The following is a 16,784-nucleotide window of genomic DNA, read 5'->3' on the forward strand; positions in this document are numbered from 1 at the left end:
TGAAAGCAGTTCTAAGAGGAAAATTCATTGCTTGGAGTTCATTCCTTAAAAAAAGAAAAAACCAACAAATAAAATATCTCATACTTCATCTCAAAATCCTAGAAAAAGAAGAGCAAACAACAGCAAAAGAAGTAGAAGGCAAGAAATAATTAAAATCAGAGCTGAAATTAATGAAATCAAAACAAAAGAAACAATTGAAAAAATTGACAAAACTAAAAGTTGGTTCTTTGAAAAAATAAATAAAATCGACAGACCCTTAGCCATGCTAACAAAGAGAAGAAGAGAGAGAACTCAGATTACTAACATACGGGATGAAAAAGGCAACATCACAATAGACACTTCAGAAATACAGAAGATAATCAGAAATTATTTTGAATCCTTATACTCCAATAAAATAGAAGATAGTGAAGGCATCGATAAATTTCTTAAGTCATATGATCTGCCCAGATTGAGTCAGGAGGATATAGACAACCTAAACAGACCAATATCAATTGAGGAAATAGAAGAAACCATCAAAAGTTACCAACTAAGAAAAGCCTAGGACCGGATAGGTATACAGCAGAGTTTTACAAAACCTTTAAAGAGGAACTAGTACCAATACTTTTCAAGCTATTTCAGGAAATAGAAAAAGAGGGAGAACTTCCAAATTCATTCTACGAGGCCAACATCACCCTGATTCCTAAACCAGACAAAGACACTTCAAAGAAAGAAAACTACAGACCAATATCTCTAATGAACCTAGATGCAAAAATCCTCAATAAAATTCTGGCGAATCGGATTCAAAAATATATAAAAAAAATTGTGCACCATGATCAAGTAGGAGTCATCCCTGGGATGCAAGGATGGTTCAATATACGGAAATCAATAAATGTTATTCACCACATCAATAGACTTAAAAATAAGAACCATATGATCATCTCGATAGACGCAGAAAAAGCATTCAACAAAGTACAGCATCCCTTTATGTTCAAAACTCTAGAAAAACTAGGGATAACAGGAACATACCTCAACATTGTAAAAGCAGTCTATGCTAAGCCTCAGGCTAGCATCATTCTGAATGGAGGAAAATTGAAGGCATTCCCTCTAAAATCTGGAACAAGACAGGGATGCCCTCTCTCACCACTTCTGTTCAACATAATTCTCGAAACACTGGCCAGAGCAATTCGACAGACGAAAGAAATTAAAGGCATAAAAATAGGAAAAGAAGAACTTAAATTATCACTATTTGCAGATGACATGATTCTATACCTAGCAGACCCAAAAGGGTCTACAAAGAAACTATTAGAGCTAATAAATGAATTTAGCAAAGTGGCAGGATATAAAATCAACACGCATAAATCAAAGGCATTCCTGTATATCAGCGACAAATCCTCTGAAATGTAAATGAGGACAACTACTCCATTCACAATATCCTCAAAAAAAAAAAAAAATAAAATACTTGGGAATCAACCTAACAAAAGAGGTGAAAGACTTATACAATAAAAACTACAGAACCCTAAAGAGAGAAATTGAAGAAGATCTTAGAAGATGGAAAAATATACTCTGTTCATGGATAGGCAGAACTAACATCATCAAAATGGCGATATTACCAAAAGTTCTCTATAAGTTCAATGCAATGCCAATCAAAATCCCAACAGCATTTCTTCTAGAAATAGAGAAAGCAATCATGAAATTCATATGGAAAAATAAAAGACCCGGAATAGCAAAAACAATGTTAAGCAGGAAGTGTGAATCAGGCGGTATACCGATATCAGACTTCAAACTATACTACAGAGCAATAGTAACAAAAACAGCATGGTACTGGTACCAATACAGGCGGGTGGACCAATGGTACAGAGTAGAGGACACAGAAACCAATCCACAAAACTACAACTATCTTATATTTGATAAAGGGGCTAAAAGCATGCAATGGAGGAAGGATAGCATCTTCAACAAACGGGGCTGGGAAAACTGGAAATCCATATGCATCAAAATGAAACTGAATCCCTTTCTCTCGCCATGCACAAAAGTTAACTCAAAATGGATCAAGGAGCTTAATATCAAATCAGAGACACGGCATCTGATAGAAGAAAAAGTTGGCTACGATCTACATACTGTGGGGTCGGGCTCCAAATTCCTCAATAGGACACCCATAGCGCAAGAGTTAATAACTAGAATCAACAAATGGGACTTACTCAAACTAAAAAGTTTTTTCTCAGCAAAAGAAACAATAAGAGAGGTAAATAGGGAGCCTACATCCTGGGAACAAATCTTTACTCCTCACACTTCAGATAGAGCCCTAATATCCAGAGTATACAAAGAACTCAAAAAATTAGATAATAAGATAACAAATAACCCAATCAACAAATGGGCCAAGGACCTGAACAGACACTTCTCAGAGGAGGACATACAATCAATCAACAAGTACATGAAAAAATGCTCAACATCACTAGCAGTCAGAGAAATGCAAATTAAAACCACCCTAAGATACCATCTCACTCCAGTAAGATTGGCAGCCATTACGAAGTCAAACAACAACAAGTGCTGGCGAGGATGTGGGGAAAAGGGTACACTTGTTCATTGTTGGTGGGACTGCAAATTGGTGCAGCCAATTTGGAAAGCAGTATGGAGATTTCTTGTAAAGCTAGGAATGGAACCACCATTTGACCCAGCTATTCCCCTTCTTGGTCTATTCCCTAAAGACCTAAAAACAGCATGCTACAGGGACACAGCTACATTGATGTTCATAGAAGCACAATTCACAATAGCAAGACTGTGGAACCAACCTAGATGCCCTTCAATAGATGAATGGATAAAAAAATGTGGCATTTATACACAATGGAGTATTACTCTGCATTAAAAAGTGACAAAATCATAGAATTTGCAGGGAAATGGATGGCACTAGAACAGATTATGCTAAGTGAAGCCACCCAATCCCTAAAAAACAAATGCCAAATGTCTTCTTTGATATAAGGAGAGTAACTAAGAACAGAGTAGGGACGAAGAGCATGAGAAGAAGATTAACATTAAACAGGGATGAGACATGGGAAGGAAAGCGAGAGAGAAGGGAAATTGCATGGAAATTGCAGGAGACCCTCAGGGTTATACAAAATTGCATACAAGAGGAAGTGAGGGGAAAGGGAAAAATAATACAAGGGGGTGAAATGAATTACAGTAGAGGGGGTAGAGAGAGAAGAGAGGAGGGGAGGGGAGGGGGGATAGTAGAGAATAGGAAAGGCAGAAGAATACAACAGACACTAGTATGGCAATATGTAAATCAATGGAAGTGTAACTGATGTGATTCTGCAATCTGTATACGGGGTAAAAATGGGAGTTCATAACCCGCTTGAATCAAAGTGTGAAATATGATATGTCAAGAACTATGTAATGTTTTGAACAACCAACAATAAAAAAAGAAAGCATAAAAAATAAATAAATATGAATATATGATTAAGAAAGTATCTTTTTTTTTTTTTGAGAATTTTTAATATTTATTTTTTAGTTCTCGGCGGACACAACATCTTTGTTGGTATGTGGTGCTGAGGATCGAACCCGGGCCACACGCATGCCAGGCGAGCGCGCTACCACTTGAGCCACATCCCCAGCCCAAGAAAGTATCTTAATATGGAAAAGAGTACTATAAATAGATTTTAATTTGGGAATGACTTCATGAAGTGGATAACCAAAAAACGAGTTGAAAACTAAATTCGGACCGTTCTATGGAAGTTCTATTCTTAAGTGATAATCAGATATATGTTTTAGAGTGTTTTCCCATGTAGTAAAATATGTTGGAGAGCATTTGCATAAGATCAAAGTAACCTTTTAAAATTTAATTTTGGTAAATTGGCTACATAATATTTTAATAGTCAATGTAGAATGCAAATGACTTGATGATTCACTGGCAAATTTTTTGGATCATGTGCAAATTTTTTGGTATGATTCATTTTTTATTCTTTTAAGATAACATGACAGTAGAGTGCAGTTTGACATACTATACATACATGGAGTATAACTTATTAGGATTCCAAGCTCATGGTTGTACATGATATGGAGTTTCACTGGTCATGTATTCGTATGTGAACATAGGAAAGTTATATCTGATGGCATGAATCATTTTTATTAGATACATAAAGTGTGTGCTACTTTCATCCATTGCTTAGGGAATATGTCCTCTTGTCATTGCTGTCTCATTTTGTATTATTGTAAGTAAATCATAAGAAGCAATATTAGGAGGTATATGTGTGTATGTGTGTGTATACATATATGTGTGTGTGTGTGTATACATGTGTGTGTGTGTGTGTGTGTGTGTGTGTGTGTGTGTGCGTGTGTATGAATGACATGGCCAAATTAAAATAGCTTTTTAATTACCACCTATTTTAATTTTATTGTAGAGCAGCTCTTTAGAAGACGTTTGTATTCTTTAGTAGCCCAACATTTGATCCTTGTTTATGTGTGAAGTGTTTCCTACCTCATGAGTTTTTGTGAGAGGCATAGGTCACCTCTTTCTGTAGAAAGTGAAAATAAAAATCCCCAGTTGCTTGTTTCCTAGTCTGTGTTAAAGATTGTGAATGGATTTATGATCTAAGCTCAGATTTTTTTTTTTGGTCAAGATTTTACTTCTGTTATTTCCTAATATATTTTTTATTTTATTGTACAACTATTATAATGAATGGTGGATTTCTTTGTGACATTGATACATGCGTATAAAATAATTTGGTCAGTTTTCTTTCCCTTGCCTTCCTCTCTTCCAGCTTCCATTTTCCTACCCTATTGGTCTCATTTCTATTTTCATAAGGTTCATCCCTCAATTCACACTGGCTTCCACATGTAATAGAAAATATGATCTTTCTCTAGTCTGGCTCACTTCAGTTAACATGATACTATCCAGTTCTATCCATTTTCTTGTAAATAACATAATTTCTCTATGTTATTTACAAGAAAATGTTATTTCTGGCTGAATAAAACTGTATCATGTTCATCTGTTGTTGGAAACCTGAGCAGATTCTATAGCCTGGCTATTGTAGCTGTGCTGTGATAAATAGGTATGTGTATATCACTAAAGTATACTGACTTTAATTCTTTTGGATAATTATATTTATAATGTTGTTTATTAAAATCTTATTACCTGTAAGACTACCAGGAATATTGTGTGAAAAACTTACCAAGATTTTAGCTATAAAATGATATGCCAGGTTGCATCTAAATATTAGTTAATTAAATTTGATGAAAGTGTGTATAGTAGTCCATGAATATTTCCAAATTTGGAAACATTGCTAATAGAACTATGAATAATAGAACTAGATTATATGGTAGTTCTATTTTAGGTTTTTTAGGAACCTCCATACTGGTTTCCACAGTGGCTGTACTGATTTACATTCCCATCTTCAGTGTATAATAGTTTCACTTTTCCTGCTTCTTCACCAGCATTTATTATCGTTTGCATTTTTGATGATTGCTGTTCTGATTGGAGTGACATAGATTCTCGATGTAGTTTTGATTTGCATTTCCCTGATAGCTAAAGATGTTAAACATTTTTTTTCATATATTTGTTGACCATTTGTATTACTAGTTTTGAGAACTGTCTGTTCAATTCATTTGTCCATTTTTTAGTGGATTGTTCTTTTGATGTTGAGATTTTGAGTTCATTATATATTCTAGATATAAATCCTGTATCAGAAGAGTGGCTAGGAACAAGTTTTCCCATTCTGTAGGTTGTTTTTCATGTAGTAATTGTTTCCTTTGCTGTACAGAAGCTGTTTTATTTGACGCAGTCCCATTTGTCAATTGTTGCAATAATTTCCTAAGCTATTGGAGTCCTATTCAAGAAGTTGTTGCCTGTGTCTATATGTTGGATTGTTTCCCCTATATTTCCTTTTAATAGTTACAGTATTTCTGATCTTATACTTAGATCTTTGATTTATTTTGATTGACTTCTGTACAGGGTGAGAATAGAGAATCTAATTTCATTATCCTACATATGGATATTCAGCATGCCAAAGTGGCATATTTTGGGGCTCAGTTTTCTGAGCCTAACATCAGCTACTCAACTTGAAATATTTGAGTTAAAGGACTAAGACATAAGGTATGAGGTTTAAAGTACAGATAACTGATTTATTAATGTATCTGAATTTGTTTTGCTCTGGCACTAAACTTAACAGAAATTGTGGATCTTAAATAGATTTTTGCCTCTTCTTGATTCCCTGTCAATTTCAGTAGAATGTCTAAATACAAAGAAAGGCAAAGAAAATAGAAATGTTGACCAAGGATATTGTTATCAGATGAGATGTTTCAATAATAGATCTTTTCTAATGCATTACTTTCTTTTTGTTATCTTGGTTTTATAATTAAGATTTATTTTGTGCCAATTATTCATTTTTTATTATATCCTGGATTTCCTAAGAAAATTTTGTGAAATATATACTATAAATACATTAATAATATTTTTGTAGTTTCTTTTTAGAAGATAATGCAATTAGACTGGGTTGTAGCTCAGTGTTAGAGCACTTGCCTAGCATGTGTGAGGCACTGGGTTTGATTTTCAGCACTGCATATAAATAAATAAAATAAAATTCCATTGACAACTAAAAAAAGTAAAAAAAAATTTAAAAAGAAAATACAATGATCACTACATTTCAAGTCTTTAATTCAACTAAAATAGAAATTGCCTTTTTTTTGTGGTACTGGGTATTGAACTCAGGGGCATTCAACCACTGAGCCACATTTTATAATAGGCCAGCCCTATTTTGTATTTTATTTAGAGACAGGATCTCACCGAGTTGCTTAGTGCTTTGCTTTTGCTGATGCTAGCTCTGAATTCATTATCCTCGTGCCTCAGCCTCTCAAGCTGCTAGAATTACATGCATGCACCACCACACCTGGTGGCAATTGTCTTTAAAGTCATTTCTTTAATCACTGTATCTTCTGTCTTGCTTCCATTTTTAGAACCAGGGTTCTGATCAAGCAGGAGAGGAGAAAACAAAAGGTGAGGAAGATATATTTTTACTTGTGTTATCCTTATGTGAATCGTGATCTTCTGAAACATTTTCTACTATTAATAAGTTCACCTAAGTGAATCAAATCAATCATCTTTCTTTAGTCTTCATCCTTGTAGATAGCTTGTTTAAATACTTTTGCTCAGATAGAGATTTAAAGATTATTGTCGATTATTTACGTCCTTCTAGTTCTAAAGTATATTTCAAGTCTGACCTCTTCTCACTGTTATAGTGTTAGCACTATAATTCACATCATCATTTACTGCCTAAAGTACTATAATGGTCTCTTGTCCTTTGTCATGCTTTAACTTGTCCTTTTTTATTTTACTGATTGTGTTATAAAGTTGAGCAAGTATGTACTGAGTGGTATATGTCTGAAAGAAACTCTTATACATGTGTACTTAGAGATAATGTATAAGATTGTTTGGGTCACTTTTATTGTTAAAATAGCAAACAAAAAGAAACAAGAAGGAGAAAAAAGAAGTGCATCTAGAGGGAGGAATAAGAGAGGGGAATAACCTAAATACCCATTAGTAATAGAATTATCAAACAGATTGTGGTATATTCAAGTAATGGTATGTATCGACTTCATGTAATTAGGTAGATCAATCTCAAGGACATAATGTTGAGCAAAAGAACCACTCACCGAAGAAGACAAGCAATACGATTCCTTTCACAAAAAGTCCAAAGCAGTAAAAACAAAGGAACAAAAACCTAGTGTCCTAATATGTCAAAGGTAGTAAAATTTAAATGAAAAGGAATGACAGTGAAGGCAGCATAGTTGTCCTCTTTGGATCCTTTCCCTTTTCTTCTGTGGCCCTTCACTCTCACTTCACATTTAGTTCTCAGTCTGCTGCACTGTACAATTCTTGTTAATGTCAACAATGAACCTTCTATTGTTGAATCAAAAGAATGTTTTTCAGCCCAACTTACTTTAATATGATGATATTTCCAATGTAGTCTGCCATTTCCTTTATTTTTAAACAAACTGATCCCATGCTTTCTTTGACTCATTCTCTGGATTTTATTTCTGCCTCTCTGGTTATTCCTTTTTTAATGGCTTTAAGTTAAAATTTGATCTATGATTTTCTGAAAGTTTTCTTATTCAGATTGTTTTCTAGTTTTTTTCTACCAAGTAAGACTTGATAGAAAAATTGAGCCTGGTCATATCAGGTAAATCAGTGACATACTCTTGTCCTTTCTAGGAACAGAGATTATGGGTAGCATGATAACTTGAGCAGGGATAAACCTCTCTTGGGATGTTTCCTGGAATCAAGGCTACTCACTTTTCAGACAGTCTTTGTAGTTTCCCCTTATTCTTGGAACCTTTAATTTCTACTCCCTTTGGCTAACTCTGACTCATGTATCTATCTTAGAAATCATTTCCTAAAAAAAATCCTAGTCCTCCTGCCCTCCATCTGTCCGTCCTCCCCCATTACATTAACCTTCCACAGTATTTTGTATCATCCCCTGTCATACTCAGTTGTAATTTTGTCTCTCATTCCTATGATTTCATCTATCATAAAATACAGTGCCTCAAGAAATAATATTCTTAATTCCAGTACACCATCAAGTATAAGATCTAGCATTGATAGGTAATTTTTTTTTTGGTGCAGTGATAGAATCCAGGGACTCTAAACCACTGAGCCACATTTCCAACCCTCTTTATTTATTTATTTTTTTTATTTTGAGCCAGGATCTCACTAAATTGTTGGGGATGGCTTGGAAATTGCAATCCTCCTGCCTCAGCCTCCCGAGCTGCTGGGATTACAGTTTTTTTAAGAGCAGAAATATTTTCATCCTGAGGTTTCTACTATTTTATTACTGAATCATACTATGATCATTTAAAAGACATTTTAGTCAAATTTAGGATTGTACATTACTCAAATGAAATATGTATGCATACCCTTTATCTATGATATATTTTGTATAAGAGAACATTTACTATTATGTTTGATAGTTGGCAAGTCTTTTATAGTTCTTACAAGTTTTTTAAAACCTTTAAAGTTGGTTGTAATTGACAGTATTCCAAGAAGTTAATATGAATGAGCCTTACCCTCTTGAAAATATGATATATAATTATTTGGAAATATGACTCTTATGTTAAGATTTTTCCTGTCTTAGACTTTTTCCTTCTAACTACTCACATGTTAAGGAAGCTATGGTATTGTATTATGAATTATTTAATGGAATAGAAAATGTTTAAAGACAATTTGTTACAGTGTTTAGCACATAATATTTGCTCAGTTAATATTACACAAATCAGTGTTTTTTAATTTGGTCAATTAAAGACATAATTTGAAAACAAGGAAGAATAATTATAGTTCAAGCAGGAAGAAAATAAAAGCTGAATGAAGAATGATAATTATGTGCAGATCTGTCTTTTTTTTTTTTAAAAAAAACAACCTTCTAGGAATAAAGGAGGGATAATACAGTGAACTAAATTGGCGTTGATTGCAGATATTTTTTACATAGTTTCCTTCCTTCTCATTTCTCATTTCTGCTGACTTTTAATGACACTTAGCTGCAACATACCTTTAAGGCATTTTTATATTTATAGGATAGCATACTTTGTAGAAGAACAGGTTTTTAACCTGTCGGATTTGTTTTTGTTTGTTTGTTTGTTTGTTTTTGTACCAGGGATTAAACCCAGGGGCATTTAACCACTGAACCACATCCTCAGCCCTTTTTTTCAATTTTATGTAGAGACAGGGTCTCATTGAGTTGCTTAGGGCCTCGCTAAGTTGCTGAGGCTGGCTTTGAATTCGTGATCCTTCAGCCTCAGCCTCCCAAACTGCTGGGATTACAGGCATGTGCCATTGTACCTGGCCAAATGTTTTTATTATACTATGCATATAGATTATTTTTGATACCTGGGAATACTTTTTTTTTAAAAAATTCCATTTTAAAATATCATATGTTGTAATAAAAATTAATTAAAAAATCCAAGAGAAACTTTATTAAATGCTGTAAAATTTAGAGTTTTTAAGCAAGTTACAAGTTATTATAATCGATTTTAAGACATATAAAGGTGGTGTCACAAAAATATACAAATATCAAGTCAATGATTTAATACCATTAGTGCATTTATGACTTATGGTTCTGCCTTAAATTAACTGGTTGATGCATTAATTTTTTACATTTTAAATTATTTTAGGAATACTTTGAAAGGAACAGGTTAAAATCAAAAATGAAATTACTGGGAGTTTTGTCCCCTGCAAAAAATTCCACTGCCAGTTTAGACCTCCTTAACCTATATATGGTAAATCAGATATCTTGTAAGAAGAAAACACCTGGTAAGTCTTTCCAGTAGCATTTTGTTTAAACCTTAATGTGACCATAATAATTTTTGTCTTTCTAATTATTGCAATTTTAGAACTCAAAGCATGTGGCAAATTAATTTAAAACTTAGGTGCTCTTTAAATTAGAATAGTAACAAGATCTTAATGAACATTGTTTAAAATCTTTGTTGCTTAATCCATTTATTTTAATATTTAGGTTGTATATGTGTTATATAACATTAATTTATTAGTGATAGTTTTAATTACTATAGTGAATTTGTTGTAATTATTACATTATTTTTTTTTCTAGGCAGATAGTTACCAGAGTTTAGCTAGAAAGCAAGGAATAATAAATATGTTTACCATCTTTTACATTTAGAGAATTTGTTTTAAAAGAGTAGCAGGGAAGATTTTTCCCTGAATGACTGGTTTCCTGTCCCAAAAGATTGAATTACTTCTTACACATTCCCGGGATGCTACTTGAAAATAATGCCTGTTTTCTCCTGCTCTTCAATTAAACAAAAAGATAATCAGATTATTTTTCTCTCTCTCAAGGAACAAATATATATCTGGTATTTAATGTTTTAAGTAAGTGTTAAAATGGGAGCTTAAAAATAAGACAATTCAAAGAAGGATATAAATCAATCAGAATAGTAGTATCTCTTCATTTACTTTGTCTCCAATTTTTCTTCCTCCCTCCATGAATGACAACTTGCACAAGTACATTTATTTATATTTTTTAAAGGAATGTTATGTATGAACTTGGGAATAAAACTTCTTACTATAAATTGAATGTATTTACTTTTATTGCCTGATTTTTAGGCAAGGAAAAATATTTTCCTTTCTATCACAAGGTTCATGGCTGAGGCCCCAGCCATGTTATGTCTGTCTTCTACATGATAGACAAATCACTATCTGTCAAGTAAATGACAGATTAACAAATTAATAGAGATGTATTTAAAATGTTTTATGTGACATGACAACCTTTATAAGAAAATGAAGACCCAGATCAGTCAGTAAATCTGTGCGAGGTTTGATGAAGAAGTGGATGGCTGTGGAGATGTATGATTGGATTAAAAAGAAAATCATGAGCTAATGATATTAACCTAAGAGCAACTTGCTGTTGGTTAAGAGTCTTATCTTTGATCTTGTGTCTTCAGAGAGAAGGATGTTTTGACTGGTGTGCCTCGGTGGTAGAATGCTTTCCTAGCATGTGTGAAGATCTAGATACTATACCCAGCATAATAAAAATATTTTCAAAAAAATTGAAAACTATGATACTTCCCTTAAAGTGTAAGAATAACACCTGTTTTCAATTACTATAATTATGAATACATATTAATTTATATTTTAGTGGGATTCCCTGTGATATTTCCATACACACATACATTGTGCATTTACCATATCCATTTACCCTTCTTCTACACTTCTACCCTGACCCCAGCATCCCAGTCCCTACTAATCAGAAGGATACCTCTTTTAAAAATTTTTTAAAATTTGTTCTGTTTAAATAAAAATGACAGTAGAATATATTTTGTTATATTATACATTCATGGAGTATAACTTAGAATCCCATTCTTGTGATTATATATGATGTGGAGTTACACTGGTTGTGTATTCATATATGAACATAGGAAAGTTTTGTCCAGTTCATTCTACTGTCTGTCCTATTCCCTTTCCTCCTCCTTTCCTTTCACTCTCCTTTGTTTAATTCAATGAACTTCTGTTATTTCCTTCCCCATCCCCTTATTGTGTGTTAGCAACCACATATCAGAGAGAACATTCTGCCTTTGGTTTTTTGGAATTGGCTTAGCATGATATTCTCCAGTTGCACTTACTATGCACTTACTGGTAGATACCATAGTTTTATTCTTCTTTATGGCTGAATAATATTTCATGGTATACATATACCAAATTTTCTTTATTCATTCATTGTTGAAGGGCATGTAGATTGGTTCTATAGCTTCGATATTGTAAATTGAGCTGCTGTAAACATTAATGTGGCTGCATCACTGTAGTTTGCTGATTTTTAACTCCCTTTGGTATATATTGAGGAGTGGGATTAGTGGGTCAAATGGTGGTTCTATTCCAAGTTTTCTGGGGAATCCCCATACTATTTATAGAGCAGTTGCACCAATTTGCAGTCCCACTAACAATGTATGATTGAATCTTTTCCCCCATATCCTTGCCAACATTTATTGTTACTTTTATTCTTGATAATGGCCATTCTGAGTAGAGTGAATTAGAATCTGAGTAGCAATCTCTAATTGCTAGAGATATTGAATATTTTTTCATAATTTTTTGAGCATTTGTATTTCTTTTTCAGTGAAGTGCCTGTGCAGTTGCCTTGCCTATTTATATATTGGGTTGTTTGTTTTCTTGGTGTTAAGTTTTTGAGTTTTTAATATCTACCAGAGATACATGCTCTGTATGATATACAGGTGGCAAAGATTTTCTCCTATTCTGTAGGATCTCTACAGAATGTTCTTGATTGTTTATTTGCTTTGAAGAAGGTTTTTAGTTTGATAATATCCCATTTATTGATTCTTGATTTTACTTTTTGCACTTTAGGAGTCTTGTTGAGGAAGTTGGTTCCTAAGCTGACATGATGGAGAATTGGGCCTACATTTTCTTCTAGCAGTTGCAGGGTCTCTGGTCTAATGCCCAGGTCCATGATCCACTTTGAGTTTTGGGAAGAGTGAGAGAGAAGGGTTCAATTTCAATCTTCTCCATATGGATATCCAGTTTTCTCAACACCATTTGTTGAAGAGGCTGTCTTTCTCCAGTGTATGTTTATGGCGATATGAGATCACTATATTTATAGGGTTTGTCTCTATATCTTCTATTCCATACCATTGGTCTTCATGTTTGGTTTGGTGCCAAACACATACCATTCATTGTTTGTTACTATAGCTCTGTAGTATAATTTAAGTTCTGGTATTGTGAAGCCTCACTTTTTTGTTGAGGATTGCTTTGGCTATTTTGGGCCTCTTATTTTTCCCAATGAATTTCATGACTGCTTTTTCTATTTCTATGCACAACATCATTGGAATTTTAATAGGAATTGTATTAAATATGTATAGCACTTTTGTAAGTATGGCCATTTTGTCAATATTAATTTTGCCTATCCAAGTACATGGGAGATCTTTCCATCTTCTAAGGTCTTCTTCAATATTTTACTTTAGTGTCCTGTAATTTTCATTATAGAGGTCTTTCACCTCTTTTGTCAGCTTGATTCTCCAATTTTTTTGGAGGCAATTTTGAAGGGGTAGTTTTCCTAATTTCTCTTTCAGTTGATTCATCACTGTGTATAGGAATGCAATTGATTTATGGGTGTTAATTTTATATCCTGATACTATGCTGAATTTATTTTTGAGTCTATCAATTTTCTGGTGGAGTTTTTGGAGTCTTTTAAATATAAATTCATGTCATCAGCAAATAGGGATAATTTGATCTCTTCTTTTCCTATTTGTATCCCTGTAATTTCTTTCTTCTAACTGCTTTGCCTAGAGTTTCAAGGACTATGTTGCCTGGAAGTGGTGAAAGTGTCTTGTTCCAGTTTTTAGAGGGAATGCTTTCAATTTTTTCTCCACTGAGAGTGATGTTGCTCTGGGGTTTAGCATATATAGCTTCTAAAATATTGAGGTATGTTTCTACTATCCCTAGTTTTTCTAGTGTTTTGAATAGGAATAGATGCTGAATTTTGTCAGATGCTTTTTCTGCATCTATTGAGATGATCATGTGATTCTTGTCTTTATGTCTAATAATGTGATGAATTAGGTTTATTGATTTCTGTATGTTGAACTAAGCTTGCATCCCTGGGACGAACTCTACTTGATCATGGTGCAGTGTCTTTTTAATATGTTTTTGTATGCAATTTGCCACAATTTAATTGAAAATTTTTGTATTTATGTTCATCAGGGATATTGGTATAAAGTTTTCTTTCCTGATATGTCCTTGTCTGGTTTTGGTATCAGGGTGATACTAGCTGCATAGAATGAGTTTGGAAGGATTCTCTCCTTTTCTGTTTCATGAAATCATTTGACATGAATTGGTGTTAATTCTTTGAAGTTCTGGTAGAACATGGCTGAGAATCCATCTGGTCTTGGGCTTTTCTTTCTTGATAGGCTTTTAATGGTGTCTTCGATTTCATTGCTTGAAATTGATCTGTTTAAATTTTCTAGGTACTCATGATGCAATTTGGAGATCATATGTCTCTAGACATTTATTGCTGTCTTCAAGATTTTCTATTAAATTATAGAATAAATTTTCAAAATAGGTTCTGATTATCATCTGTATTTTAGTAGTGTCTGTTGTAATATTTCCATTTTCCTTGTGAATTTTGGTAATTTGAGTTTTCTCTTTTTATTTATTAGCTTGGCTAAGGGTTCACCAATTTTATTTATTTTTCCAAAGAATTGACTTTTTGTTTCATCCATTTTTTGGATTATTTCTTTTGTTTTCTTCATTGACTTTCACTCTGATTTAATGATTTTCTATCTTCTATTACTTTTGGTGTTGATTTATTCTTCTTTTTCTAGGGCTTTGAGATGTAATGTTAGGTTAATTATTTGTTGACTTTCTATTCTTTTAATAAATGAGCTCAGTCCAATGAACTTTCCTCTTAGCAGTGTCTTCATAGTCTCCCAGAGATTTTTGATATGTTGTGCTGCTATTCTCATTTACCTCTAAGTATTTTTTTTTATTTCATCCTTGATTTCTTCTGCTATTTATAGGTAATTCAATAGTGTGTTATTTAGTCTTCAGGTGTTAGAGTAGATTCTACTCTTTATTTTATCATTGATTTCTAATTTTATTCTATTATGATCTGACAAAATGCAAGGTACTATCTCTGTTTTTTGTATTTGCAAGAGTTGCTTTGTGGCCTGAGATATTATCTATTTTAGAGAAGGATTCATGGGCTGCCAAGAAGAAAGTGTATTCAGTCCTGATGGATGAAATATTCTAAATGTCTGTGAAGTCTAAATTATTATTTGTATTTTTAATTCTATAACTTCTTTATTTAGTTTTTGTTTTGAGGATCTATACAGTGGTGAGGGAGTTTTGTTAAAGTCACCCAGTATTATTGTGTTCTTCTCTATTTAATTTGTGAACTTGAGAAAGATTTGTTTGTTGTATGTAGATGCTCCATTGTTTGGGGCATAAATATTTTCAGTTGTTATGTCTTGTTGATGTATAGTTCCCTTAAAAATGTCTTTCTTTGTCCCTTCTGATTAACTTTGGCTTGATGTCCACTTTATCTGATATGAGTATAGAAACCCTTGCTTATTTATGAGATTCATGTGAATAATCAGTTTTTTCAATCCTTTCACCTTCAGTCTGTGGGTGTCTTTGCCTATGAGTTGAGTCTCATGGAGACAACATATTGTTGTTGTTTTTTTGAGCCAATCTGTTAGTCTGTGTCTTTTGATTGTTGAGTTTAGGCCATTTATAGTCAATGTTATTATTGAGAAATGATTTTTATTTCCTGAAATTTTGATTTATTTCTGTTTTTAAATTTGAATTATTTTTTCCTCCGATTGATTATCTTATAGTGTAGGTCCTGCCTTTGCTGGTTTTCACTTTTATTCTTCATTTCTTTTTAATGAAATATTTTATTAGGTATGTTTTGCAATGCAGGCTTTTGTTTATCATTGAAAGTTTTTATTTCATTGTCAGTTTTGAAGCATTATTTTGTTGGGTATAGTATTCTTGGTTGAAATCCATTTTCTTTTTTTAAATTTATATATGACAGCAGAATGCATTACAATTCTTATTACACATATAGAGCACAATTTTTCATATCTCTGGTTGTATAAAAGTATATTCACACCAATTTGTATCTTCATACATGTACTTTGGATAATAATGATCATCACATTCAACCATCATTTCTAACCCCATGACCCCTCCCTTCTCCTCCCATCCCTTTGCCCTATCTAGAGTTCATCTATTCCTTCCATGCTCCCTCTCCCTATCCCACTATGAATCAGCCTCCTTATATCAAAGAAAACATTTGGCATTTTTGTGTGTGTGTGTGTGGCTGGGGGAATTGGCTAACTTCACTTAGCATTTTCTTCTCTAACTCCATCCATTTACCTGGACATGCCATGATTTTATACTCTTTTATTGTTGAGTAATATTCCATTGTGCATATATGCCACATTTTTTAATCCATTCATCTATTGAAGGGCATCTAGGTTGGCTCCACCGTTTAGCTATTGTGAATTGTGTTACTATAAACATTGATGTGGCTGTGTCCCTGTAGTATGCTGTTTTTAAGTCCTTTTGGTATAGGCTGAGTAGAGGGACAGCTGGATCAAGTGTCGGTTCCATTCCCAAGAAATCTCTATGCTGCTTTCAATATTGGCTGCTCTAAATTGCTGTCCCACTAGAAGTCTGAATGTACCTTTTCCCCCACATCCTCGTCAACACTTATTGTTGTTTTTCTTCATAATAGCTGCCATTCTGACTGGAGTGAGATGATATCTTAGAGTGGTTTTGATTTGCATTTCTCTAATTGCTAGCAATG

At 33.3% G+C, this 16,784-nt stretch overlaps 1 protein-coding gene across 1 annotated transcript in view; it reads left to right on the plus strand.

Moving 5' to 3' along the window:
* REDIC1 (regulator of DNA class I crossover intermediates 1) overlaps positions 1 to 16,784 on the plus strand; it is an 80,602-nt gene that overhangs the window by 20,068 nt on the left and 43,750 nt on the right. Inside the window, exons 2-3 of the mRNA XM_081311442.1 lie at positions 6,922 to 6,961; positions 10,129 to 10,267. Of these exons, the coding sequence (XP_081167568.1) occupies positions 6,922 to 6,961; positions 10,129 to 10,267 (179 nt within the window). The remainder of the gene's footprint in view (positions 1 to 6,921; positions 6,962 to 10,128; positions 10,268 to 16,784) is intronic.

Source organism: Spermophilus citellus (genome assembly GCF_964194105.1).
Source record: "Spermophilus citellus genome assembly, chromosome: 10".
Taxonomy (NCBI): Eukaryota; Metazoa; Chordata; class Mammalia; order Rodentia; family Sciuridae; genus Spermophilus; species Spermophilus citellus.